Source organism: Tursiops truncatus, chromosome 14 (genome assembly GCF_011762595.2).
Source record: "Tursiops truncatus isolate mTurTru1 chromosome 14, mTurTru1.mat.Y, whole genome shotgun sequence".
In the NCBI taxonomy this organism is placed as follows: Eukaryota; Metazoa; Chordata; class Mammalia; order Artiodactyla; family Delphinidae; genus Tursiops; species Tursiops truncatus.
Window position 1 is genome coordinate 8,092,124 of NC_047047.1, and position 27,120 is coordinate 8,119,243.

The following is a 27,120-nucleotide window of genomic DNA, read 5'->3' on the forward strand; positions in this document are numbered from 1 at the left end:
CCTCCCCATCTTCTTATTCCAGGTATCAGGCTGATGAGTCATCCCTGCCAGGAACTGCCCTCCCGGTCCTGGTCCTATAGGTGCCAGTTGGTCCCTGAACCAGTGCACCCAGCCGAGGGGGCAGGTGGGGGCTGCTATGTCCAGGAAGGAAGACTTTGTCTAACTCACATGAAGGTTCCACGTGTAATGACAGCTCACCTGATCTCCTCCATCCTACCCTTCCCCTCTCCAGATGGCTACCATATCTCCTCTGGCCTGCAGGCCCTGGGCAGCCAAACATGGAAAATGGCTGCTGCCCTCACACAAAGCAGACGCAGGGTCTTGGGCTGACACAGCCTTTGCTTCAATAACATTGGGCTGTGGGCAGCAATGGGGGCAAGTCAGATGCTACATGTGGCCTTTGGGGCCAAAGCAAGGTTACAAAAGCTTCTTTTGGTATCCAACAGTGGAAAGGTCCTGACCAAATTTTCCTTTTTAGAAATGGTAGGGACTTCCCTGGTGGCTCAGTGGTTAAGAATCCACCTGCCAGTGCAGGGGACACGGGTTCGAGCCCTGGTCTGGGAAGATCCCACATGCCGCGGAGCAACTAAGCCCGTGCGCCACAGCTACTGAGCCTGAGCTCTAGAGCCCACGAAATACAAGTACTGAGCCCACGTGCCACAACTACTGAAGCCCGCACGCTTAGAGCCCATGCTCTTCAATGAGAGAAGCCACCACAATGAAAAGCCCGTGCACTGCAACGAAGAGGAGCCTCCACTCGCTGCAACTAGAGAAAGCCAGTGTGCAGCAACAAAGACCCAATGCAGCCAAAAATAAAAATAAATTAAATAAAATAAACTAAAAAAAATAGAAACGGTACATTTAAAGCATCTTTTGGGACTTCCCTGGTCGTCCAGTGGTAAAGAATCTGCCTTCCAATGCAGGCGACGCGGGTTCAATCCCTGGTCGGGGTACTAGGTTCCCACATGCTGCGGGGCAGCTAAGCCCGCATGCCACAACTACTGAGCTCATGTGCCTCAGCGAGAGAGCCTGTGCGCCACAACTAAGACCCAATACAGCCCCCCCCAAAAAAAAGCATGTTTTGAAAGTTTATGCTTGGAGTTATTTTGGTTTTTAGTTCTGTGTATGTTTTAGATTGAAACAAAGGGATGACAATCTATCTTTCTAAAGATTACATAGGCCAATAGCTCTTCTGTTTCCTTTAGAAACAACATCTAAAAACCTTCTGTTAACCCTCAAGATTACCCCAAGCTTCAATATTCCCTCTGTTAGTCTGCTCAATATGCCATAACAAAATACTAAAGACCGGGTGGCTTAAACAACAGAAGTTTATTTTCTCACAGTTCTGAAGGCTGGAAGTCCAAGATCAAGGTGCCTACAGGTTTGGTTTCTGGTGAAGCATCTCTTCCTGGCTTGTAGATGGCAACCTTCTGGCTGTGTCCTCATGTGATGTGTGAAGAGAGAGAGGTCTCCAGTATCTCTTTTCTCTTCTTATTAGGACACCAGTTCTATTAGATTAGGGCCCCACCCTTACGATCTCATGTAACTTTACCTCCTTAAAGGCCCTTTCTCCAAATATAGACACACTGGGGTTAGGGCTTCAACATCTGAATTTGGCGGGACAGATTTCAGTCCATAGCACTCCCCCAGACACCTTAGCAGCGAGTATTTGTCTGGCATGAATGTTTGCCTTATCCCAGGTCCCCTGCTTCATTTTCATTCTCTCAGGATGACAGAGGACTCTCTGAGTCCTTGACTCTAAGCTCACGTTGAGGGGGGACGGGTGTCACCACAAGTGAGCAGCCCCTCCAGACAAGCCTGATTGGGCCCCTCCTTGGAAACCCCAGACAGCTGGTCCTGGGGAAGCAACCGCAGCTGCTGCTGCCCCAGACCCAAGTCAGGACACCCACTCACAGGAAAAAGCCACTGTTGCCAGGAATTTATTAAGTCGCACAGGGCAAGCTCACCCATGCCTTCTACCTCCTCCTCCCTCTACTCGTGTCCCCTTCCCCGCTTCTCCTCTTCAACTGCATCCCTGACCCCAGCCAGCCTGGCCTTCTTGCTCTCCTCCCCTGTTGATGCCTCTGTAACACAGGCAGGGTACCAGGAGGCAATACAGCATGGCAGGGGCTTCCAAACTTTGCTGCACATTAGGATTGCCTGGGGAACTCTCAAAACTCCCAATGTCCAGATTGCATCCTTTATGGATTCAATCAGAATGTCTGGGTTGGGAGCCAGACATCAGTATTTTTACTGAAGAACTAGGTTTTGAGTCCTGGCCTCATTACTTCTGGCATGGCCTTGGGCAAGTTACTTAACCTTAAATGGAGATAAAAGTAGCAGCTATCCTATAAGATTGTGGTAACGATGAAATGAGCTAATACTTGTGAAGTGCCTAGAACAGTGCCTGACGTGTAAGGTATGTGCTTTGTTAACTACTGTTATTACCAGCCGTGCCCTAAATGAAACCAGTCCCCTACAGAGGAAAATCCTTTACTAACTCAAGAACTCAGGACGAAGAATCAGTATTCTCACTGCCCTAACTGTGAAAGAGAAAAGATGGAGCTAACATTTACCAAGTACCTGTTTGGTGCAAAGCATGCATTATTTTACTTAATTTTTACAATAATCTCTTAAGACTGATGTTATCACTATTTAACAGGAGAATAAACTAAGGCTCAAAGAGATAAGACTCAGGTTAATCTAGTGATGGAGCTGGGATTTACAACCAGATTTCTCACTGCAAACCCAGGTTCCTCTGAATCCTCTTTTCAACTGGATCTTGACCTATGGACTTCCGTGTTTGTCTCTGCATAGCCTAATTTTAGCAAAAATCCTGAGAAGACAGTTTACCAGGATCCCCCACCCCCCATACCTGAGCAAATTCCTCATTCCCCCTGTCCCCCAGGTGATGTCTGATCATCTCGGCCCGCCTTCAGCAAGAATCCTATCAGATAGGTTTAGCCAGAAATTCCCTTTTAACCCTGATGTTTCTTCTTGGTAATTTTCCACCCACCAACCCTCCACCCTGCTCCTTGCCTGTAAATCCCCACTGGTCCATGTTTATTCATAACTGAGCCCACTTCCATACTGAGGTCTCTTTTCCCCTCTTGCAATAGTCCCTGAATAGAACTCTGATTTTGCTTTGACAAACTGCAGACACACACATGTGCACACACTGACACACACACACACACACACACACACGGAGCACAGCAGAGCTCTGCAGAGTCCCCTCAGGAGCTGGGCTAAGGAGCTCTCCTTGGTGAGGAACATGGAAACAGCCCCCATCCCCAACCAGTAGCAGTTATGACTCTTTTACACTCGTGCCCGTAAACAGCACCCACCGTGATCTGTTGTGGCCACGTCGGTATTGGGAGGCTCAGCCACCAGACTCTGGATCTGGGCCAACGTGCTGCTGGCTTCCTGCATCTCCCTCCAGATGAGAAACACGTCCTCTCTGACCCCAGCTCCTGGAAGGGAAACACGTGTGAGCAGGCAGCTGTGGAAGGCCCCAGAATGCTCTGGTGGTCCTAGCAAGCCTGGCACAGCCCGGCCAAGTTTCTAGAATATTTCTGAACACCCTCTTCCATTTGCTCCACTAACGTCTTTCTGAGATTCAGAAGTGAGATCCCTAAGAAAACGCTGTCATCTCAAGAAATCGTAAATGCAGACCTTAGGAGGTAATAAATCCTTATAAAGTAAATATTTGTGGCAGTCAGGATATTTTAAGATGAATTTATTGATAATACTCAAATAAGATAAAGAATAAAAATATTCAAAGGCACCCAATAAAAGCCAGGGTGATCACTGTGAGCAAGGGAAACAACGGTATATGGAAGTAACAACCCCTCACCTCTCTTGATTAAGCTGAGATTCCCTGCTTCTTTGAAACCACCTTCACAACTCTGTTTTTCCCTAATGTAATAACAATTCTTTGGCCTCCTTTTCTGGACCTCTCGTGTCTCAGTTAAGGGTTTGGTTTGGCTGTATGACATTTTTTTTAATGATATGGCTTAATTAATATAGACATTTATATCATTTTAGCAATCAGTCAATAGACATTCATCCCATGGGTAAGAAGTCCAAGGCTGGGACAGAGGCTCTGCCTCCACCAGGATCCTGGCTCTAATAGATTAGTAACCTCCAGAGGTTAAGGAGGGTATAGGAGCAGGAGGGGGATGGGTATGACTATAAAATGCAACACATGGGAACCTGGGGTGGTATCCTGAGAGCATCAATATCGATATCCTTGTTGTGATACCGTCCTATAGTTTTGCAAGATGCTACCATGGGGGAAACCCAGTAAAGAGCATGTGGGCATTTCTGTTATTTCTTACAACTGTATGGGAACCTACAGTTCTCTCCGCCAGAGCCCGCTGTGCATACGAGGCCAGCAGTGACTCCAACAGGCAACCGTGCTTAGAAGATGCCACTCACCCATTTTCAGTGGCAGCCGCGGGCCCAGCCGCCAGCCTGGCACCACTCACGGCATCGTGGGGGCTACAGGGGAGTCCCTGCTCTGGGGTGCTTCTAAAAGGTTGCTCAGACAAGAATTTAGCAGGCGTATTCTCTAGTTTTAAAGACTCCATTCCAGTAAAAGTTTATTTAAAAACAAACATGCACAAGAAATCTACTTCACAGACTGTGTACAGTCGGCTCAGAGAACACGGATGCTGTTATTACTTAAGTAAGCTGAGTCCCGATTCTCTAATGATAAACACCTTTTTGGGGTATCTGCTACGTGCCTGGCATTGTGCTTAGGCCTTTCGAAACATTTTCTCATCTCTCTTCACAGTTCTCCAGGCAAATTCTATTCCTGTCCCCATTTCCCAGCTGTGTAAACTGAGGTGGAGCTAGTTAGTTGTCCAAGGTCATACCCTCAAGAGTGGCAGAGCAAGGTGTCAAACCCAAGTTGGTGTAACTGTACCAACTCAGCCACCCTGACTAGGTGTCCTGGAAAAGGGACGGCTGGTTTATAGAGGTCCCTACCCAAGCTGCTGATGGCATCCCACTGAACAGTCCACAGATGCCTGAGATCCCACAACCACAGAGAAAGAGAACAGCCATCAGGTGTAGGGGCCGCCCCAGGAGATTCGTCCACCCTGGGCCAAAAGACTGACCTTAAGCTACCAGGGCAGACCAGAGTTGATGTTTCTGACTTTTAAAATGTAGTCCGGAAGGGTGGGGCGGAATTAAGGGAAACCAGAGCTCTGGCCCTCCTGAAGTTGGCCAGATCAAGTGAGAGAGTATTAATAGCTATATTTATTAAGAAGCAAGTGACAAGCCCTGACAGAGATGGATGGCCACCAGGGCTCCACAGCCATCAATAGCCCGAGGAGTGAAACGTGATGAGTACCCAGCTCCACGCTGGAACTCCAAAAATATCGCAGGCTGCTACCCATTGCAAACCTGGAGCCCCCAGGATTTTCTGACCCTGTGAAAGCAAAACTGGCTTCCAGCTGCTTGCTTTAGCCTGGAGGTGTTAAGTAGCAGAATTCTCTCTTTAAAAGTTTCAAATGAGTCAAGGCTTTCCATTTCCCCCAGGCTTGTCAATAACATCTTAAGAAGGAGGAGACTACTCCTTCAGCCTCAAAGGAAAAACTTCCAAGGAAATACAGTTGCCGCTGGCTGATCCAAGGACAGGAAAGTCCGTTTAAGGGGCAGCAGTGACCTGGGATGTGCTCTCCTGAGCAAGCAGTCATCAGACTCTCACTCCACTGGTTTAGTCGTTATAATCCGGCAGCTACAGATTCCTACGCTGGTGATCAGAAAACAAAACAACTCAAAACTACCCATTTAACTTGGTTTGCTTTAAGAACAAAACATAATGAAACAAAACCAGCTAGCAGACAAGAAAAACCACAGGCAATAAAAAGCCTAACTTAGGGCTTCCCTAGTGGCGCAGTGGTTGAGAGTCCGCCTGCCGATGCAGGGGACGCTAGCTCGTGCCCGGGTGTGGGAGGATCCCACGTGCCGCAGAGCGGCTGGGCCCGTGAGCCATGGCCGCTGAGCCTGTGCGTCCAGAGCCTGTGCTCCACAACGGGAGAGGCCACAGCAGTGAGAGGCCCGCGTACCGCAACCAAAAAAAAAAAAGCCTAACTTAGAAGGGAGAGGTTTTATTTCAAGTTATTCGACAGGCAGTCAGGAAGGGCTGCCATTTTTATCTGGGTCATTTCTAAGGAGCTCAGCTGGGAAATCAGACGGCTGCAGCCAAGGAGGACGGCCCCACTGGAAACAGAAGAGCGTGGAGGACAGGGCACAGGAGATTGCAGTATTCAGAGAGCTTTGTGAGTTTGAAGTTCTCCAGGCCAAACCAGAAAGGAGATGAAACCACAGCGGATCCTGCCGCGCACAGAGACAGGATATGGTTCCTCAGACAGACACCCAGGTGACCTAAAAGATCCTCCAACCCCAGCGGCCCCCTCCCACCCCAACCCCTGACATCCCCCATAGGCCTTGTGGTGACCACTTGAAGGCTCACAGAATGCTGACACTAGCTGGAGGTGACGTCACATCAAGCTGCTGTTTGTTGTCAGCACCCGGTACTGACTGGCTTGTTTAACATATGAAGGAGACCCACCTGCCACCAAACACCACCTCCCTGTTAAATCTTGCTTGTCTCACTTGTAGGATAAAGTCCCGTTGTCAGAGTCCAAGTCAGTCATCTATTCACGTGGCAAATATTTGTTGAGCACTTAGTATATGTGGTGGGTGGGCACTGCCAGTGAACCCTGAGCTGGCATTCAAATCCAGGGTTCAAGGCCCCCGCCATGACACCCCCTCTATTAGTCTGTCACCATGAACCCAGTAAGAGCACCATCCTCCCAGCCCTCCAGGGCCCCTGCACTCCCCCATGCTCCCTATCAGGGGGCTCAGAGCCCTCCACTGCACTCACCCAGCCCCACCCTTCATTCAAGGCAGCAGCCTGACTCCACCATCAAACTCTGCCCCGCCACCCCAGGAAACAGCCATCTGCCTCCTGTTCCTTTTCAATTCCCATGAAATGAACCAGCCACAGCCACTGCTCTCGGTGCTTTTGCTGCCAGGACACACGCAATTAAAGAGGCTGGCGCCATATGCAATTCCTGGCTGCCTGGCCGGCCAACCTCCAATTCCAAAGAGCATAAAGAAGCATCAGCCAGAGATGGTGAATTAGTGTATCCAGACCTTGAATCCAGGCTCATTTAAGTCAATCCTTCACAAACACGAAGCTTTATTTTTAGTAAGCAGCTGCTTACAGCACAGCTCACCACTCAGCGGTGGGTCCAGGGCCATCCTGGGGCCGAGAGCTGTGATCGACAGCTTTCCTGCAGTATCAGTCTGCTGTGTTGGATTACGGTTTATGTTTGCAAGGGCAGAATGTCTCTTCTCCCTTTGTATCCTCCACGGCACTCAGCACAGGGTCCAGGGTTTCCAGTAAGGATTCCTATCCTTCCTTCTTTTCATTTTTCTTTATTACAAAGAAACAATGATGGAGCACCTAATGCATTCTTTCCTCAAGGGATTGCTCTGTCTCATAACCGACAACCCCCAATAATGCAAGAAACTCTTCTAAATGGTAACAGACTTATATCATTTGAGCATATGGCTATACCCTAGGTGTTTCAGACATTAACAGTGACATGCCCTAGAGCAGTAAGTCATTTCTTTTTAGGTCCTCGTGCCACAGCAAGGCAAGGTCCCCACCCCCTCACCCCCATATCTGAAATATTAGCAATACCAGGGGCAGGAAGGGAAGGGCTATTAAATTAAATTAAAACCACCCTCAGCAACCGTGAATCCCAGACCACCCCCTGAGTCCTGCTGTGGCCCTTTCCCCATCGCCGGGACTCCTGGGGGAAGAACTGGCCCCCCTGGGTGGAGACTCTGCTGACTGCCTGAGCCCTAAATGCCTACTCAGTCTTCAGGACCTGAAAGAGTTGAATATGACTATAAAAGGCAGTATTTTCAGGAAAACACAGCACCTCTATTTTCAGAAAGTGATATAACATTTAAAAATAATAATAAACAATGAGGTAATTAAAATCCCCAGAGACCTAAAATTACAATATGCGTCTGGTAAAAGGGTGTATATTACATCCATAAAGGGATTGAAAGTGGTGAAATCAGTAGTTTTTGTTGTAATGGAAGCATTCCCAGTTCCTTGTTTTAATTACATATTAAGATATTTTGCTCAGTCTCGCCCTATGGAAATTAACCATTAATGAATTTAAAGCAAATAGAGTCATTTCACCATCTTGATAAATGTCTAATGTTTTCTTGGGACAAGGAATATATGTGTTTCACAAACATCATGATGCCTTAAAAGCAGTTTCAAATACCAAGTATGGACAACTCTTAATAGGCGGCTATGGTACCATCTCCTGGGGCCTCTTTCTTCTAAGTAAAACACTGTACAATGCAAATGGAATGCAGTCTAATTGTCCAATATTCACATAGAAAACCTGTATATAAACCATAACTCTTCTCCCCATGGTAGAGAGCAAGTGTTCCACAAAACTCAGTAAGAAGCATGAGCCCAGACTCTGTGGGCTACTAGCAAACAGGTGATAAAGACACAGGCACAAGAATAGAGAAGCAATATCTAAAGAGAAAATGCCCCAAATGCCCACGAATAAAGTTTAGTTGGATAAATCTATTCTATTTAGAATCGCTAATGCCGTTCAGAAGACACCAACTCAAAGGTAAGTGTTTTAACGAAATGGTAAATTCGAAGGAACTTTATGAGTTTCCTTTAGAGCAAAGTTATCAAAGTTTTTGTTTTTCAGCTTTCCTAATCACATAAAAGGCCTGCACTTCTTTCGGTTCTAAGGGACTTACAGTGCCCAAAAGAATTATAAGATGCTCACAGGGCTGCTCACTGATTTCTGTCAACCAACTCTGAACCAAGAGAGAAACAGTAAGGCTAGGACTGTTGTTTTGCAGGAGTGATCCCACGCTAGTATCTGCTCTGCCTCCTGACCTCAATGGAAACCTGTTTCGGGGATGGTAGGTCACATGGGCTACTGGGGACTGGGTCTCACTCACATAGAGGGGTCTCTTCCCAGCTCTGCCAGGTCATTCAGGAATGAGTAAGTTTTAGGAGACTCATTATTTCACTCTAAACTCACAAGAGACTAACCTAGAAACCAGGAAGCCAATCATTTAAAAATATCCTTTTCACAACAGGACATCTTCTCGGAGAGTCACCATTCATTCATTTCTTCAACAAAACTCAATCAACGCCCATGATATCTGGGCACTGGAAATACAGAGTGAATAGGAAACAGTGTGAGCTTTGAAGCGGCTCCCCCTCCAGGGTGGTCTTCCCAAAGTGTGGTCCTCAGAACTTGTGTCAGAACCCCCCATCAGCTTATCAAAAGGCAGATTCCTAGGCCGCACCCCAGACTCACTCTGAGGGTGGGAATCCAGGAAATTGGACTCTTACAAGCATCCCCGTGAGTCTCTTGCAACAAAAGTTTGCGAAGCTTTTATTTCTATCATTTCTATCCAGCATATGCTTGGAGAAAAAACAAAAAAGTTGGGTGATTTCTGGGAATGGTATTCTAATACCCTGATGTCCCTATTTCTGCCCTAAAGAAATGCTCCTAAAGAGTCAGAGCTCTTTTTTGTGTCTGACCTTCAAGGTGTCAGAGAGTCCTTGACATACCATCTTCCAGATCCCGTTCCAGGCCACTCTCATTGATATGGTTCACAATATTCTACTATTTCTAAGAGTGTCATTTATTTTAGATGTATTTCATAATGGCTGCTTCCTGCTGATACAAAAAGAGGGAGGAAGGGGGGGAAAGTAAAATTGACTTTGTACCTACTATGTGCCAGTCACTATGTTGGGCACTTAAACATACTACTTCATTTGTTCTTACAGCCATCACCCAAGTAGGGCTCATCACTCCCACTTAACAGATGAGCAAACTGCAGTTCAGAGAAGTTAAGGAACTTGCCCAAGGCCACACAGCTAATAAGTGATAAAGTCAGGCTTCGGCCTCAGGTCTGTCTGTCTCCAACTCCCCCTCCCCGTACTCTTCCCATGTGGAGCACTGTCCTTGTATATCCTCAAAAATTACCACAATGCAGGATTTGTGTAAGCAAACCTCATCTGTTATGTACTGGTTGCTTTTAGTTTCCTTCAAGGGGCTTATAGGCTCATCTCTTCCTGGTATGGAAACCACCCAGTTTGTAATTGTGATCTGTAGACGATGATGGTTGGTGAGCTGCACTCTGCTGAGTTGTAGCACACACTTGCTTGCTTAGCTGTAATCTACCTGTGCTGGGATGGGCGGTCACCCACGGGCAGGCCCGATGGGTTTTACTAACTCTGAGAGCTCTCCAGGGTTGAGCTTCTACTATCGGCATACTGCATCCCTTATCAAACTGTTATTACTTTGAGGACAGAACTACGTTTATCCCTTTTTGTAACTACTCTCCTTGGTACATCCCTGACACCTTGTAGGCTGCTCCAGAACATCAGCTTCTTGAAGAGAGGGACCCCCTTTTTTCATCATTGTAACCCCAGAGCTCAGCACAATGCTCCACTTTCAAGTAATATATGTGGAGTAGATCCCTCACCTTGAAACCAGAACAAGCGTATTCAAATGTAATCAGGAATCTACACTAGCTCTTTTTCCTGGTAATTCAAGTTAATTTTTAAAAGATTTTTCAGAGATTTCTCTATGCTTCAGTGTTTTGTTAGGTGATGCAGGATGTCTGAACCCACTTGATTATTTCAGTGTGATTCTAAGAGATTGATTATCTTGGTGACTAAAGAACTGGGCTGAGTCCACCACGGCCCGGTGCCAAGAGAGGGTTCCAGTGAGCAGTGCAGGGGTCCTGGTGACAGGCTAAGAATAAACAAGGAACCCAGGATTTAAACCCACTATGGGGGAAAAAAATACAGGGGGTCCCTGCCCTTAAAGGGACTTACTCTCTGGTGGGGAAAACTAGACCTTCCTACACATTAGGTGAAGGTGTGAACTAAGGGAACAAGAGGGTTGAGTGTAGGTGGGCAAGTCTTAAATCCTAAACTGAGATCCTGCAGCTGTGATGGGAAGGAGCAACGTTTTTTTCCCACTTTTACTATTTTTTTTAATTAATTTTTACTGGAGCATAATTGCTTTACAATGTTGTGTTAGTTTCTGCTGTACAGCAAAGTGAATCAGCTATACGTATACAAATATCCCCTCCTTTTTGTGAAGGAGCAACTTGGAAATCATCAAGCAGAAGCATAATTGATATCCTAAGAGTTTAGGGTTCCCTGAAGAGGAAACTTGTCTTTTATTCCTTCTGAATCTCCTCCTCGCCCCTAGGGAGACACTAAAGCACACAGAAGGCGTTTCATAAATGCTTTGCCAACAAGAGGACTGTCTCAAGAAATCCAAGGCAAGCCATTATTAGAAGGAGCAGGACTTCGGAGACAAAGTCTCAGCCTTGTACACTGGAATGTGGCAGCGATTTTGGACGTGCAGCTGCTCCAGCTCCATCCATTGAATTAAACTGAGGTCTAGGGAGCAGAAAGGAGACCTCTGAGAGAACTGCTCTCAGTAGCCCATAAACAGGCGCCAGTCAGTGCTTCTATATTAAATTAGAGCTTAGCAGCAAAGAAGCCAAGTCAAGCCTGAGTGATGGGCCAGCAAACCTGAAATATCGAGTTAAAGATCACAAGTGTCTTCCAAGAATGAGGACTTGGTTGTTTATTCTCCTTAAGGCTGTCAGCCTGAACATACCTTAAAACACATAAATTTTGGTTTTGTAATACTGAGTTTCGTTCATGCATTTTTCTCCACCAACACACAAAAAATTGCAGTTTCCAAAGGTAGAATCATCCAATTTTTACAGCTACACCATTTTCGGACTTCAGAATAATACTGTTGAGCAGAACAGATTTTCTAACACCATTTTGCCAGAAGTACTGGACACAAACAAAAACACTCTCAGAAAAACACTGTCTTTTCCTATTACCTGAAATTCACTCCTGTTTTCCCCATTTAAAGAAAATTGAAGTATAGTTGATTTACAATGTCAGGCGTACAGCCAAGTGACTCAGTTATACTATACATATATGTGTGTGTATATGCTTTTTCAGATACTTTTCCATTATAGGTTATTACAAGGCATTGAATATAGTTCCCTGTGCTGTACAGTAAGCCCTTGTTGTTTATCTATTTTGTATATAGTCATGTGTATCTGTTAATCCCAAATTCCTAACTGATCCCTCCCCAACCCTTCCCCCCTTGGTAACCATAAGTGTGTTTTCAATGTTTTTGAGTCTATTTCTGTTCTGCAAATAAGTTCATTTGTATCCGTTTTTCAGATTCCACATATAAGTGATACCATATTTGTCTTTCTCTGACTTACTTCACTTAGTATGATAATCTCTAGGCCCATCCATGTTGCTGCAAATGGCATTATTTCATTCTTTTTATGCCTGAGTAATATTCCATCATATATATGTACCACATCTTCTTTACCCATTCATCTGTCAATGGACATTTAGGTTACTTCCATGTCTTGCCTATTGTAAATAGTTCTGCTATGAACATTGGAGTAGATGTATCTTTTCAAATTAGAGTTTTCATCTTTTCCAAAACTCACTGCTTTTTACTTATTCATTGCAGTCTTTCTCTTATCCCATGAGCAAAGTATGGTGATCAGCAACTGAACCTATTTGCCGCTTCTGCTCAAGGAGCAGAGGCTGGCCAGCATGCTGGGCTGAGCTGGCCGAGGGGAGTCCAGGCTCAGAAGGAAGAGGCGATCACAGATCTACTAATGATGGCTGATGGTGGGAGACGGGGCTAGAAGTGAAAGGTGTTCAGCTGCCTAACCCTGATCTGGAACCATGAGGGGGTCCTGAGCTGTGGGTGTGGCTGTACATATGAAACACGCTAAAGTTAAGACTGCCCCTCAAGTGTCTGCATCTGCCTCTTCTTCTTCCTTCCCCTCCCCCCCCCTTCCTCCTCCTCTGGTATAAGATACCAGCTCTGGCTTGAAGTGGGAGCTCAGAGCTCCAACCACGGCCATCAGCCTGGGTGCTCATCCTACCACTGGATGTCTTGCATTCTCAACTCTGAAGAGCCTGGCGTGGAAAATGAGTCCACTGTCAGCTTCACCGATGAGTCCAGATTTCGAGCTAGCCACATCAATGCCAAAATGATTGACTTTTGTTTAGGCTGGTGCCAGGCCCTCAGTGAAAAATTTTACTCTAATGTGATTTTCTCAGTCCATACTTACTATTTCAGTTTAATTAAAATGTTGAGGACAAAATAGAAGAGAAAAACCAAAGTAAAAGATGAGGTCTGCTCCGAACCCTAGAGATCAGAAGCCTCTTTCCTTCCTGAGAGGGAGCCCCCAGACCACTACGTAGACCCCTCACTCTGGGCCCACAAGGCTTTCCTAACTTAAGGAGCAGCTTCCCATGGAATTAGGACTGTACCCCTTAAAGATACAGTCCCTGGAAAGGACCAGCAGTTAAAGTTCCTTCCCAAGTCAGCAATAACCCAGCTCCCATGCAGAACAATCCATCCCATCCAATCATGAAAGCTTCCGAGAACTGAAAATTACCACATCCAACTGACAAATATTCCTGCACCATTCACACCTCTCACTGCACCCAATCTGACAATAGGGAAGTGGGGGAAAGTCATGCCGAGAAAGGGCCCCACAGTATAATCCTAGGTACCACTGCTAGTAGATGAACAGGTGCTCCTGATTTCCTCTAGAAAGGTCCTGGTCACCTACCCTTAATATAAACCTTGGAAATGGATCCACCTCCAATCGGGACGCAGCTAATCAGTACAGTATTCACTTCCTACTTCCAAATTCCGATTCCCATCCATCACTATGCATGCGAATAAACTGGTTAGTATCATAACTAGTCTGAAAATGCTCACTGTCCTGTTGGATTATTTTACTTTCTAGAGCCAATGTCTACAATAAAAGCCCACTTGGAATCCTAAAAGGAAACTAATATTAATTGAATGTCATTTTTGTACTAAACATTACCATGGGTGTTATATGCCTTAACTCCCCCAACAATCATATGAGGTAAATGTGATTTTTCCCATTTTTACAACTAAGAGAACATAGCTCAGAAAGGTTAGGTAACTTACCTAAAGTCACACAAGTAGTTAGTGGCAAAACTAACTAGGGTTTGAATCCAGGTCTGACTCCAAAGTTGATTCACTTTCCAGCAAACGCTGTTTGCCAGAGCCAGAAAAAGAATCATGCAAGAACAAAACATTGTGAGAGCTTTTGCACTGCTGTTTAGCAAATATTCATTCCCCTCCCCACCTCGGTGTGAGCGAAGTAGATGTCCTCATCTGCTTGATGTGGGACTTGGTCATGTCATGTGCTTTGGCCAACAGAATATGAGTGGGTGTGACATGAGCAGAGGCCGTAAGTAGGGCTGCACGGCTTGGCCTGGCGCTTGTGCTCATTGCTCATGCTGACGGCCACAACAGAACTATATCCTGGAGAGCACTAGTTAAAGGAGGACACGTCCCTCCTCAATTAATCAATCTGCAGTTGACCTGTAGACCTGTGAGCAAGAAATAATGGCGAAAGTATTACTAATTTGATGAAAACTATAAACCAGCAGGTCCAAGAAGCTCAATGAACCCCAAGGACAAGACACAGCTGTCAGGCTTGGAGGGGAGACTCAGTGGCAGGCTTTGCTCTTGAAAAGAAATGTTGAGAAGCTTCAGGAGGCAAAAGGAAGAAACAGAAGGGAGGAGCCAGGGAGAATGTATGTCACTCTTTCCTCCTCCAGTGGCTCAGCAGCAGCTATTAAAATATCACCTAATGAGGACTTAACTGGTGGTCCAGCAGTTAAGACTCCACACTCCCAATGCAGGGGACAGGGTTCGATCGCTGGTCATGGAACTAAATCCTGCATGCGTGCCGCAACTGAAAGATTCCCACATGCCACGACTAAAAAGATCCTGCATGCCACAACTAAAGATCCCGCACGCCACAACTAAAACCCGGCGCAGCCAAATAAATAAATAAATATTTTTTAAAAAAAATATCACACCTCATGAAGAGTATGTGAGGAGGATGGTGGGAGGGAATAAAGAGAGGAGCTGAATTTTCATCCAGACTATCATGGAAAAACTAGACACAGAGCCAGGCAAACAGAGGATCCCAGGGGGCAAGGAGAATAGAAGGGTATCCCCCCTCCCCTAAGAGTTCTCAGAAATCCAGGGGAAGGTCTTTGGACAGCACCTGGCCACAGAATCAGAGGTGAGAGGCAATTTACTCTTGATTCCTGAGGCGGGCAGGCACCACCATATGCACAAGAGCTCAGCGGGGCTGATGCAGTAGGTGCCATGAACCTTAGCCCTCTTCCCGTCCTCTCTCTAAATATTCCTGACAGCCAAAGAAAACTGCCCAGGAACTCTTAGGAAGTAATGTAGAAACAAATTTTACTGTAATGCACTATTTAAGGTACCACCCTAGGCAGCACATATTGCCTGTGTCAAAACACTGGAAAAGCTTTCTATCGCCCAAAAAGAGCAGTCCTGGGAAAATGAGCAGACAGGAAAAAATTCAATCTGGGGGGGAAATTCTTCCAAGTACATATAAGAATCCAAAGCAGGCACAGAATAAAGAAATGATTGTACACGATGTATCTAGTGCTGTCTTTGCAAGGAAGCAAGAAACAAGACAAAATTGTTCTCAGCCTACAACTACTTTTTGCTATCTCAGGGGAAGACGATGATGTACGGATTTGCCCCAAAACATGAGGCCTAAAAGTTCGTTAAAATTCACACATAATTAACTTATTTGTAGATACTATTACAATTCATTTATCAAACCCATTACAAGAAATGCAGATTCCTACAAATAGCTATTTATCAACAAGTATCACACATCAAAATTAAGTGAAATAAGAACTTGTAGCTATGCATTTATCTAATCTATCCAGTCTCCACTAATCTGAGTTGGAGTAGTCCAAAGGACTTCAGAAACCTTAGAGAATAATTATAGCCTTTTAAATCTTGAATTGATAATGGGCACAAATGCAATATAATTGGTCCAAATTTTTAAAGGCTTTTTAATACATTGGCAAGGAAAGCTGCAGTAAGCAAACTGCTGATACAACTCAATAATTTTTTTTAAATATCTTTATTAGAGTATAATTGCTTTACAATGGTGCATTAGTTTCTGCTTTATAACAAAGCAAATCAGCTATACATACACATATATCCCCATATGTCCTCCCTCTTGCAACTCCCTCCCACCCTCCCTATCCCATCCCTCTAGGTGGTCACAAAGTACCGAGCTGATCTCCCTGTGCTATGCGGCTGCTTCCCACTAGCTATCTATTTTACATTTGGTAGTGTATGTATGTCAATGCTACTCTCTCATTTCGTCCCAGCTTACCCTTCCCCCATACCATGTCCTCAAGTCCATTCTCCATTCTCTACATCTGCGTCATTATTCCTATCCTGCCCCTAGGTACTTCATAACCATTTTTTTCTTTTTAGATTCCATATATATGTGTTAGCATACGGTATTTGTTTTTCTCCTTCTGACTTACTTCATTCTGTATGACAGACTCTAGGTCCATCCACCTCATTACAAATAACTTAATTTTGTTTCTTTTTATGGCTGAGTAATATTCCATTGTATATATTGCCACATCTTCTTTATCCATTCATTTGTCGATGGACACTTAGGTTGCTTCCATGTCCTGGATATTGTATACAGAGCTGCAGTGAACATTGTGGTACATGACTCTTTTTGAATTATGGTTTTCTCAGAGTATATGCCCAGTAGTGGCACTGCTGGGTTGTATGGTAGTTCTATTTTTAGTTTCTTAAGGAACCTCCATACTGTTCTCCATAGTGGCTGTATCAATTTACATTCCCACCAACACTGCAAGAGGGTTCCCTTTTCTCCACACCCTCTCCAGCATTTATTGTTTCTAGATTTTTTGATGATGGCCATTCTGACTGGTGTGAGATGATATCTCATTGTAGTTTTGATTTGCATTTCTCTAATGATTAATGATGTTGAGCATTCTTTCATGTGTTTGTTGGCAGTCTGTATATCTTCTTTGGAGAAATGTCTATTTAGGTCTTCTGCCCATTTTTGGATTGGGCTGTTTGTTTTTTTGATATTGAGCTGCATGAGCTGCTTGTAAATTTTGAAGATTAGTCCTTTGTCAGTTGCTTCATTTGCAAATATTTTCTCCCATTCTGAGGGTTGTCTTTTCGTCTTGTTTATGGTTTCCTTTGCTGTGCGAAAGCCTTTGTTTCATTAGGTCCCATTTGTTTATTTTTATTTCCATTTCTCTACAAGGTGGGTCAAAAGGATCTTGCTGTGATTTATGTCCTAGAGTGTTCTGCCTAGGTTTTCCTCTAAGACTTTAATAGTGTCTGGCCTTACATTAAGGTCTTTAATCCATCTGGAGTTTACTTTTGTGTATGTATTAGGGGGTGTTCTGATTTCATTCTTTTACATGTAGCTGTCCAGTTTTCCCAGCACCACTTATTGAAGAGTCTGTCTTTTCTCTATTGTATAGTCTTGCCTCCCTTATCAAAGATAAGGTGACCATATGTGCATGGGTTTTTCTCTGGGCTTTCTAACCTGTTCCATTGATCTATATTTCTGTTTTTGTGCCGGTACCATACTGTCTTGATTACTGTAGCATTGTAGTATAGTCTGAAGTCAGAAAGCCTGATTCCTCCAGCTCTGTTTTTCTTTCTCAAGATTGCTTTGGCTACTCGGTGTTTCCATACAAATTGTGAAATTTTTTGTTCCAGTTCTGTGAAAAATGCCATTGGTAGTTTGATAGGGATTGCACTGAATCTGTACACTGCTTTGGGTAGTAGAGTCATTTTCACAATATTGAATCTTCCAATCCAAGAACATGGTATATCTCTCCAACTGTTTGTATCATCTTTAATTTCTTTCATCAGTGTCTTATAGTTTTCTGTATACAGGTCTTTTGTCTCCAGAGGTAGGTTTATTCCTAGGTATTTTATTCTTTTTGTTGCAATGGTAAATGGGAGGGTTTCCTTAATTTTTCCTTCAGATTTTTCATCATTGGTGTACAGGAATGCAAGAGATTTCTTTGCATTAATTTTGTATCCTGCTACTTTACCAAATTCATTAATTAGCTCTCGTAGTTTTCTGGTAGCATCTTTAGGATTCTCTATGTATAGTATCATGTCATCTGCAAACAGTGACAGCTTTACTTCTTCTGTTCCGATTTGGATTCCTTTTATTTCTTTTTCTTCTCTGATTGCTGTGGAGAAAACTTCCAAAACTATGTTGAACAATAGTGGTGAGAGTGGGCAACCTTGTCTTGTTCCTGATCTTAGTGGAAATGCTTTCAGTTCTTCACCATGAGAACGATATTGGCTGGGGGTTTGTCATATATGGCCTTTATTATGTTGAGGTAAGTTCCCTCTATGCCTACTTTCTGGAGGGTTTTTATCATAAATGGGTGTTGAATTTTGTCAAAAGCTTTTTCTGCATCTATTGAGGTGATCATACGGTTTTTCTCCTTCAATTTGTTAATATGGTGTATCTCATTGATTGATTTGCATATATTGAAGAATCCTTGCATTCCTGGAATAAACCCCACTTGATCATGGTGTATGATCCTTTTAATGTGCTGTTGGATTCTGTTTGCTAGTATTTTGTTGAGGATTTTTACATCTATGTTCATCAGTGATATTGGCCTGTAGTTTTCTTTCTTTGTGATATCTTGCTCCCAAAGTCCACCGCCTCAGTTTGGGATGATTCATTGTCTATTCAGGTATTCCACAGATGCAGGGTATATCAGGTTGATTGTTGAGATTTAATCCACTGCTCCTGAGGCTGCTGGGAGAGATTTCCCTTTCTCTTCTTTGTTCGCACAACTCCTGGGGTTCAGCTTTGGATTTGGCACCACCTCTGCATGTAGGTCACCTGAGGGCGTCTGTTCTCCACTCAGACAGGATGGGGTTAAAGGAGCAGCTGATTCGGGGGCACTGGCTCACTCAGGCCTGGGGGAGGGAGTGGTATGGAACGCAGGGCCAGCCTGCTGCGGCAGAGGCTGGCATGACGTTGCACCAGCCTGAGGCGCACCATGTGTTCTCCCAGGAAACTGTCCCTGGATCACGGGACCCTGGCAGTGGCGGGCTGCACAGGCTCCCGGCAGGGGAGGTGTGGAGAGTGACCTGTGCTCGCACACAGGCTTCTTGGTGGTGGCAGCAGCAGCCTTAGCATCTCATGCCTGTCTCTGGTGCCCGAGCTGATAGCCGCGGCATGTGCTCATCTCTGGAGCTCATTCAGGCTGTGCTCTGAATCCCCTATCCTCACGCACCCCGAAACAATGGTCTCTTGCTTCTTTGGCAGCTCCAGACTTTTTCCCGGACTCCCTCCCGGCTAGCCGTGGCACACTAGTCCCCTTCAGGCTGTGTTCATGCAGCCAACCCCAGTCGTATCCCTGGGATCCGACCTCCAAAGCCCGAGCCTCAGCTCCCGGCCCCCACCCGCCCCAGCGGGTGAGCAGACGAGCCTCTCAGGCTGGTGAGTGCTGGTCGGCACCAATCCTCTGTGCAGGAATCTCTCCGCTTTGCCCTCTGCACCCCTGTTGCTGTGCTCTCCTCCATGGCTCTGAAGCTTCCCCCACTCCGCCACCCACAGTCTCTGCCCACGAAGGGCCTTCCTAGTATGTGGAAACTTTTCCTCCTTCCCAGCTCCGTCCCACTGCTGCAGGTCCCGTCCCTATTCTTTGTCGCTGTTTTTTCTTTTGCCCTACCCAGGTACGTGGGGAGTTTCTTGCCTTTTGGGAGGTCTGGGGTCTTCTGCCAGCATTCAGCAGGTGTTCTGTAGGAGTTATTCCACATGTTGATGTATTTCTGATGTATTTGTGGGGAAGAAGGCGATATCCAGGTCTCACTCCTCTGCCATCTTGAATGTCTCCTCACAACTCAATCTTTTATTTGCTTTCTAATTATATCACTAGACCTACCCAAATCTATACTAATAAACAGGGTAGGGGAGGAGTGGAGAAAAGAAAAAAGAGAAAGGAAGAAAGGAAAATATATTGGGGGCAAAAAATGAAAAGCTTTAAAAGCCAGTGTATAGTATGAGAAAAAGCATGTATTGAATAAGACAGCACAGAAACCAAGAATACATGTGCTCCCATGTGTGTGTGTTGAAAAAGTGTGTGTTGAATAAGACAGCACAGAAACTGAGAATATACGTGCTCACCACTTAGAATATTCAGTCCAGCAATACACAAAATGAAGGTTTATTCGGATAACATCAAACCCATTTTTCACATCTACAGTAAATATACAGGGCAGAGAGAAAAACAAATTGAATGTCAAAAGGTCATTACCAATCAAGAGTAGAGTGCGACCGGGCAATGAAGCAGAGTAGATGGCCCAGGGCAAGCCCATCACATACAGGAATGTAATATCGATATATTGCAAAGGAATCCACATACATCAGTGGAGAAAGAAAGATTAATAAGTGAATGGTGTGAATATCTTTTTTGGTGGTGTATTTCTTTCTGTACTTTAGACTTCTGGGGGAGATAGATTTCTAGTAGTGAAAATACTGGATCAACATGATTAAACATTTTGGGGTCATGTCTCACACTGAATTACTTTCCAAAAAAAGTTTTAAGACAATCTAAGTCACATCAGCAGTGTATATGGAATACCCATTTCACTGAACCTGAATTAGCATAAAAATAATATCTCACCGTTCCCAGCTGAATTTGCTTTGATAAAGAAATTAATGTCAATTAGTAGTGAACAGTAGTGAAATTGAACATTTTTGTATTTAACTTCTTTTGCCCATTTACCTGCTGGGGTCTGCCGACTTGGTTCAGAAAGGCAAGAGGGAGAGCATCACAAACTATCACCCAGAGAAAACTTATTTGCAGGAACCACTCTCAGCAACAGCAAAGAAGAGTGCGTTTAGCCATGAAGCATAGCCCCTTCCCCACACCATCTCCCATATGAACCACCAGCAGATACCTATCTTGTGTCCTTTCAGTGGTGAATAGTAAAGAGGAAGCCAGCACACAGCATCCAAAGAACAACATAAGAAAAAAATGAGGGAAAGAGCAGCAAAATTACCAAGAGATGAATAACACTCACTAAAAACATTATCAGGGAATACATGAAAATTATGATCCAATATTTCACCAAGAATTTAAAAATATATATGAAGCCATCATCTCCTTGAAGGAAGAAAACAAAGCAGACATGCAAAAACTCAAGAATGTGATGGCAAGATAACAGGAAGAGATGAAATATGAAAAAGTCAGGAAAGAAGAAAAAAAATCACAGAAATTAATATGAAAATGGTGGGAAATCAACGAAGAAAATATACGCTGGAACTCACTATAAGAAACTAGAAAAGGTGAACACAAGCAGAAATAAAGTATTCTAAAACATCAGAGAGAAAATAATAGGAGACAGTCAAAGGAGAGCTATCGTACTTTAACACACAAAGTGAGTCACCAAGAGAGAAGAAAACCAGCCTGGCACAACGGTTAAGAAAATGAAGTATTTGACTTCATGTCAATGAAGTGAATGTGAATTTGGACAAGTTTCTTAACCACTTTTTTTCTTGGTTTCCCCGTCACTAAAATGAGGATAATGTTAGTACCTACTCCATAGGGCTGTTAGGAAGTTTAAGTGGGTTAAAATTTGATATGAGGCTGGAACAGTGCCTGGCATATTCCAAGCAATGTCCAAGTGTTTGTTAAATTTAAAAATAGTAATAAATAAAACAACAGGGCAGAAGAAGTATTTTAAAGTATAATTCAAGGAAACTTGCCTGAAATAGAAGTCTTAGAGGTTCATATTAAAGGGCACACTACATACCAGGGAATATCAACCACAGCAGTCAACGCTGAGACATATCCTAGGACTTAGTGGATTTAAAGATAAAAAAAAGAATCCTTTGGAGCAAAATGGCTGAACAAGATATCCCTTGATCATATCCCTGCCTCAACAACAATAATTTGGCATCCACCCACGGACAGAAGTGCCTTCACAGGAGCTTTGAAAGTGTCTTCATAGGAGCTTTGGGATCCAGGTAGGAGACTGCGAAGTCCAAGACCAAGGAGAGGTGTTTTGAGAAGGCAGGTCTGCCCCATGCTGCTGACTTACCAACCATGCTCCCCGCTACAGAAACAGAAACAGCTTTGTGCCCCTGAGAACTTGGCTACAGCCCTGTTTGGCTTGGTCCTGTCTCCAGCACCATATGCCGAAGGACCCAGGAGAAGCCATGCTCACCCGAGCATCAGGTGATAGACATACAGCCCTCGGTCCCAGCTGTGGACCCTAAATTGGCCCGTGAACCAGTTCCAGCCCCTCTTGGCCACAGTCTGGGAGCCCCTGGAGGTAAGCCCCCAAACTCAGTCAGATTGTGGATTCTGAAGAGGCCCTGTAATTGGGCTCCAGCCCATCCCAGCCATTGTCCACAGTCTTGCTAGCACAGGGATCCTGCAGGAGAAATACCTGTCTATACCCCCAGAGATCCAGAAAGGGCCCCATACTTGCCTCTAAACCCCTCACAGCCTCCATCTGCCAGCAGTCCTTAGGGTCCAGGGCCCCAGTGGGAGACTCTCCAGTCTGAACCCCCAGAAGGACCCTGTACTGGGCTCCAACCTCAACACAGCTTCAGTCCACCAGCAGACCTGCCAGCAAGGGACCCAGTAGTACACACTACTGTCTGTGCTCCAAGAGACTCTGAAAAGGACATATACTCAGTTCCAGGTCCTCCCAGCCTCAGTCCACACCACTGAGCCCAACCTGCCCAGGGACCTGGTGGGAGACATACACATCTGTGCCTCCAGGGCCAGGTCTGCAGACCTCAAACATGGCTATAGAATCTCAAACAACCCTGGGGCCCCATTCCAGCCCCTCTCAGCCATGGTCCAGGGCCAGTCCTGCCCACCTAGGGGCCCATCCAGTGACCAGGCATCAGTCCTCCCAGGGATCTAGTGGGAGCCATGCCCCCTGCACACCTAGTAATAGACCTGCTGTCTAAGGACCCAACTGTGGAACCCGAAGAGGATCCTTATCCCAGAACACCCTACTGAACAAGGTACTGGAGGCAGTCCCGTTCACCCAGAGACGAGACAGGATCCACACCTGTCCCAGCCCCTGATAACAAGCCTGCCAACTTAAGATCCCACTACAGACCCAGCAACAGCCATATAACTGGGTCTAACCCAGCACAACTGAGATTTCAGAGGTAGTCCATCAGCCCAGGGAACAGACAGGAGAAGGTTTTTACCTATGGAAACCAGTCCGAAAAGACTGGAAGAAGTGTATGCTTCTTCAAATGTACAGATACCAATGCAAGGCTACATGAATCATTAAGAATCAGGCAAAGATGACACCATCAAAGGAATTAATAAAGATCCAGTAACTGACCCCAAAGAAATGGAGACCTACAGATTACTTGAAAAAGAATTCAAAATAATCATCTTAAGGAAACTCAGTGAGGGCTTCCCTGGTGGCACAGTGGTTGAGAGTCCGCCTGCCGATGCAGGGGACGCGGGTTCGTGCCCCAGTCTGGGAAGATCCCACATGCTGTGGAGTGGCTAGGCCCGTGAGCCATGGCTGCTGAGCCTGCGCGTCCAGAGCCTGTGCTCTGCAACGGGAGAGGCCACAACAGTGAGAGGCCCGCATACCGCACACACACAAAAAAAGAAACTCAGTGAAATGCAAGAACACAGATAACTAAACAAAATCAGGAAAACAATGCATGAACAAAATGAGTTTAATAAAGAAACAGAAACCATAAAAAACAACCAAAACAGAAATCCTGAACCTGAAGAATACAATGTCAGAACTGAAAAATTCTTTAGAGAGCCTCAACAATAGACTTGATCATGAAGCAGAATCAGAAAACTTGAAGACAGATGATTTGAAATTAGCCGATTATAAGAACAAAAAGGAAAAAGAATGAAAAAGAGTGAAGAAAACCTATATGTATTATGGGACACCTTCAAGCAAATGAATAGTCACAACATAGGAGTCCCAGAAGGAAAAGACAGAAAGGGGCAGAAAGATTATTTAAAGAAATAATAGCTGAAAATTTCCCAAATCTAGAAAGAGATATGGACATCTAAGTAGAAGAATCTCAAAGGATCCCAAGGACCCCAAGCAAGACGAACCCAAAGAAGATCACTCTGAGACACGCTATCATCAAAATGTAAAAAGTCAAAGATGAAGAGAAAATTTTGAAAGCAGCAAGAGAAAAATGACTTATCATGAACAAGGGAACCCCCATAAGGCTATCAGCAGATTTCTCTGCAGAAAGTCTGCAGGCCATGAGGGAATGAGCTGATATGAAATATTCACAGTGCTAAAAGCAAAAAACTGCCAACCAAGAAAACTATACCCAGCAAAACTGTCCTTCAGAAATGAAGGAGAGATAAAGAATTTCACAGGCAAACAAAAGCTAAGGAAGTTCATCATCACTACATCTACCTTACAGAAATGCTAAAGGGAGTTGAAAGGATGCTAAGTAACGACTTAAAAATACATAAAAGTATAAAACTCACTGGTAAAGGTAATTATATAGTTCAATTCAGAATACCCAAATGCTGTAATCATGGTGCGTAAATCACTTTTATCTCTAGCACAGAAGTTAAACAATAATATTAAAAACAACTATAATAAGCTACAATAATAAATAAGCTACAATATGTATAAGCTATAATTATATACAGTATATAAGCTACAATAATTTGTTAATGGATGCACAAGATAAAAAGATCAATAGCATAAAATGTGGGGAGGAGAGTAAGAGTAGTGGTTTTGTATGCAATTGAAAGTAAGTTGTTATCAGCTTAAAATAAACTGTTATATCTTACAAGATGTTTTACGTAAGCCTTGTGGTGGCCACACATATACAAAAAATACAACAAAGACCTTTAGCAGTTACACAAAAAATAAAGGAATTAAAGCATACCATTACAAAAAATAAATCACAAAGGAAGACAGTAAGAGAGGAAGAAAGGAACAAAATAACTAAAAAAATTAAAATAACATAATGGTAATAGTAAGTCTTTATCTATCAATAATTACATTAAATGTAAATGGACTAAATTCTCCAATCAAAAGACACAAAGTGGCTGAATGGATAGAAGAAACATCCAACAACATGCTGCCTATAGGAGACTCACTTTAGCTTTAAGGACACACACAGGTTGAAAGTGAAGGGATGAAAAAAGATGTTCCATGCAAATGGTAACCAAAGGAGAGCAGAAGTGGCTATACTTATATCAGATAAAATAGCCTTTCAATCAAAACTGGTCCCAAGAGACAAAGAAGGTCGCTATGTAAAAAGGGACCAAGTGATAAAGAGACCAAGTCATTAAGAGGATATAACAATTGTAGGTATATATGCACCCAACATTGAAGCACCTAAATATTTAAAGCAAATATTAATAGAACTGAAGGGAGAAATAGATAACAATGTAATAATAGTAGGGAACTTCAATACCCCACATTCAACAATGGTTACATCACCCAGACAGAAAGTAAATAAGGAAACACTGTACTTGAACTATTCCTTAGACCAAATGGACCTGAGACACATACAGAACATACCACCAACAGCACCAGAATACACATTTTTCTCAATTGCATCTGAAACATTCTCCAGGATAGATCATATATTAAGTCACAAAATAAGCTTTAGCAAATGTAAGGAAACTGAAATCATACCAAGTATCTTTTCCAACCATAATAGTATGAAACTAGAAATTAATCAAAAGAGGAAAATGGAAAATTCACAAATGTGTGGAAATTAAACAACACACTCCTGAACAAATGAGTCAAAGAAGACATCAAAAAAGAAATCAAAAAATATCTTGAAACAAATAGAAATGGAAACACAGAACAAAAAAATATCAAAACTTATGGAGTGCAGCAAAAGCCATTCTAAGAGGGAAGTGTATAGCAACAGCACCTACATTTAAAAGATAAAAAGAAAGATCACAGATAAATGACCTAACTTTACACCTCAAGGAAATAAAGAACTAAATGAGTCCAAAGATGGCAGAAGTAACAAAGATCAGAGCAGAAATAAACGAAATATAGACAGGGAAAACAATAGAAAAGATCAACAAAACTAAGACGGTATTCTGAAAAGATAAAATTGACAAACCTTTAGCTAGACTAAGAAAAAAGAGCAAAGACTCAGTGATCATGGGTTGCCTGTGCCCTGGTCATCGATAGTACAGGGAGAGGAGTTACTGAAAGACATTTTTCCATGTCTGAAGGGCCCAGTTGTCCCTTCCAAACCCTGGATCTTTCACACACTATCTTTTTTCTCCTGCCATTCCCTTCAGAGCTCAGGCCTTTGCTGCCCCCCTCCGTGATATGGTGACCAGGCTGGCGCCCAGATTGCAGGGGTTCACTTTGTCTTTGAAGTTAAGGAGTCTCTTGACAGAAACCAGTCAACACATCTATATTTGGATCTCACACTGGAACGAGTTCAGGTCGGTTCGGTGGGAGGTAGAAACCCTGTGACAGTGCCTTTGCTTAGTAGACTCCACAGATGCAACATGGTGCCCCCAAGAGGCATGCCTGGCTCCCAGATAACAGGTCAGCCTTAGATCTGGAGATTGTTGAGGAAGTCCCATGAGTCAGTGACCTTGGGGTGACGTGGGATCTGGGATTGCTGGTATTTCTCCCCAAGATTCCTATTGTTCATGGACACCAGTGGGGCAGAGAATGGACAGTGAGGTCTCCATGTGAAGAGCTCCCTGCTGCCTGCTCAGAGCATCACAGGAGAACTGTTCACTCAGCATGAGAGATCAGGGGCAAAGCACTGGGACTGGGGGCTTGGCATCCCCTTTAGCTGGCTCTGAGTCCTGACAGCAGTGCCCTTGGAGGGCCAGGGAAGGCTGACCCTGGTCCCTCTGCTGTGCCTGGATGACTTCAATAACCAAGAGATTTTTTTCTTGAGTTGGCAGCTGCTCCTCATCATCATTTTCTCTCCATCCATCCATTCAATAAACCATATGGACCCATCCACCCCCCAAAAAAGAGCAAAGACTCAAATAAAATTAGAAATGAAATCTAAATATGACACAATAGAAATACAAAGGATCATAAGAGACTATTATAAATAATC

General features: G+C 44.1%; 1 protein-coding gene and 1 non-coding gene across 6 annotated transcripts in view; one reads left to right on the forward strand and one right to left on the reverse strand.

Moving 5' to 3' along the window:
- VWA3B (von Willebrand factor A domain containing 3B) overlaps positions 1–27,120 on the reverse strand; it is a 211,225-nt gene that overhangs the window by 125,958 nt on the left and 58,147 nt on the right. For all 5 annotated transcript variants that reach the window (XR_012325581.1, XM_033838164.2, XM_033838165.2 and 2 more), the window contains one exon: positions 3,348–3,473. Coding sequence is in view for 4 of the 5 variants with exons in the window: in XM_033838164.2 (XP_033694055.1) it covers positions 3,348–3,473 (126 nt within the window). In the remaining variant the exon portion in view is untranslated. The remainder of the gene's footprint in view (positions 1–3,347; positions 3,474–27,120) is intronic.
- On the forward strand, positions 26,180–26,302 carry LOC117308004 (small nucleolar RNA SNORA71). The gene has a single exon (XR_004521943.1). It is a non-coding gene; the product is annotated as a small nucleolar RNA SNORA71 (small nucleolar RNA).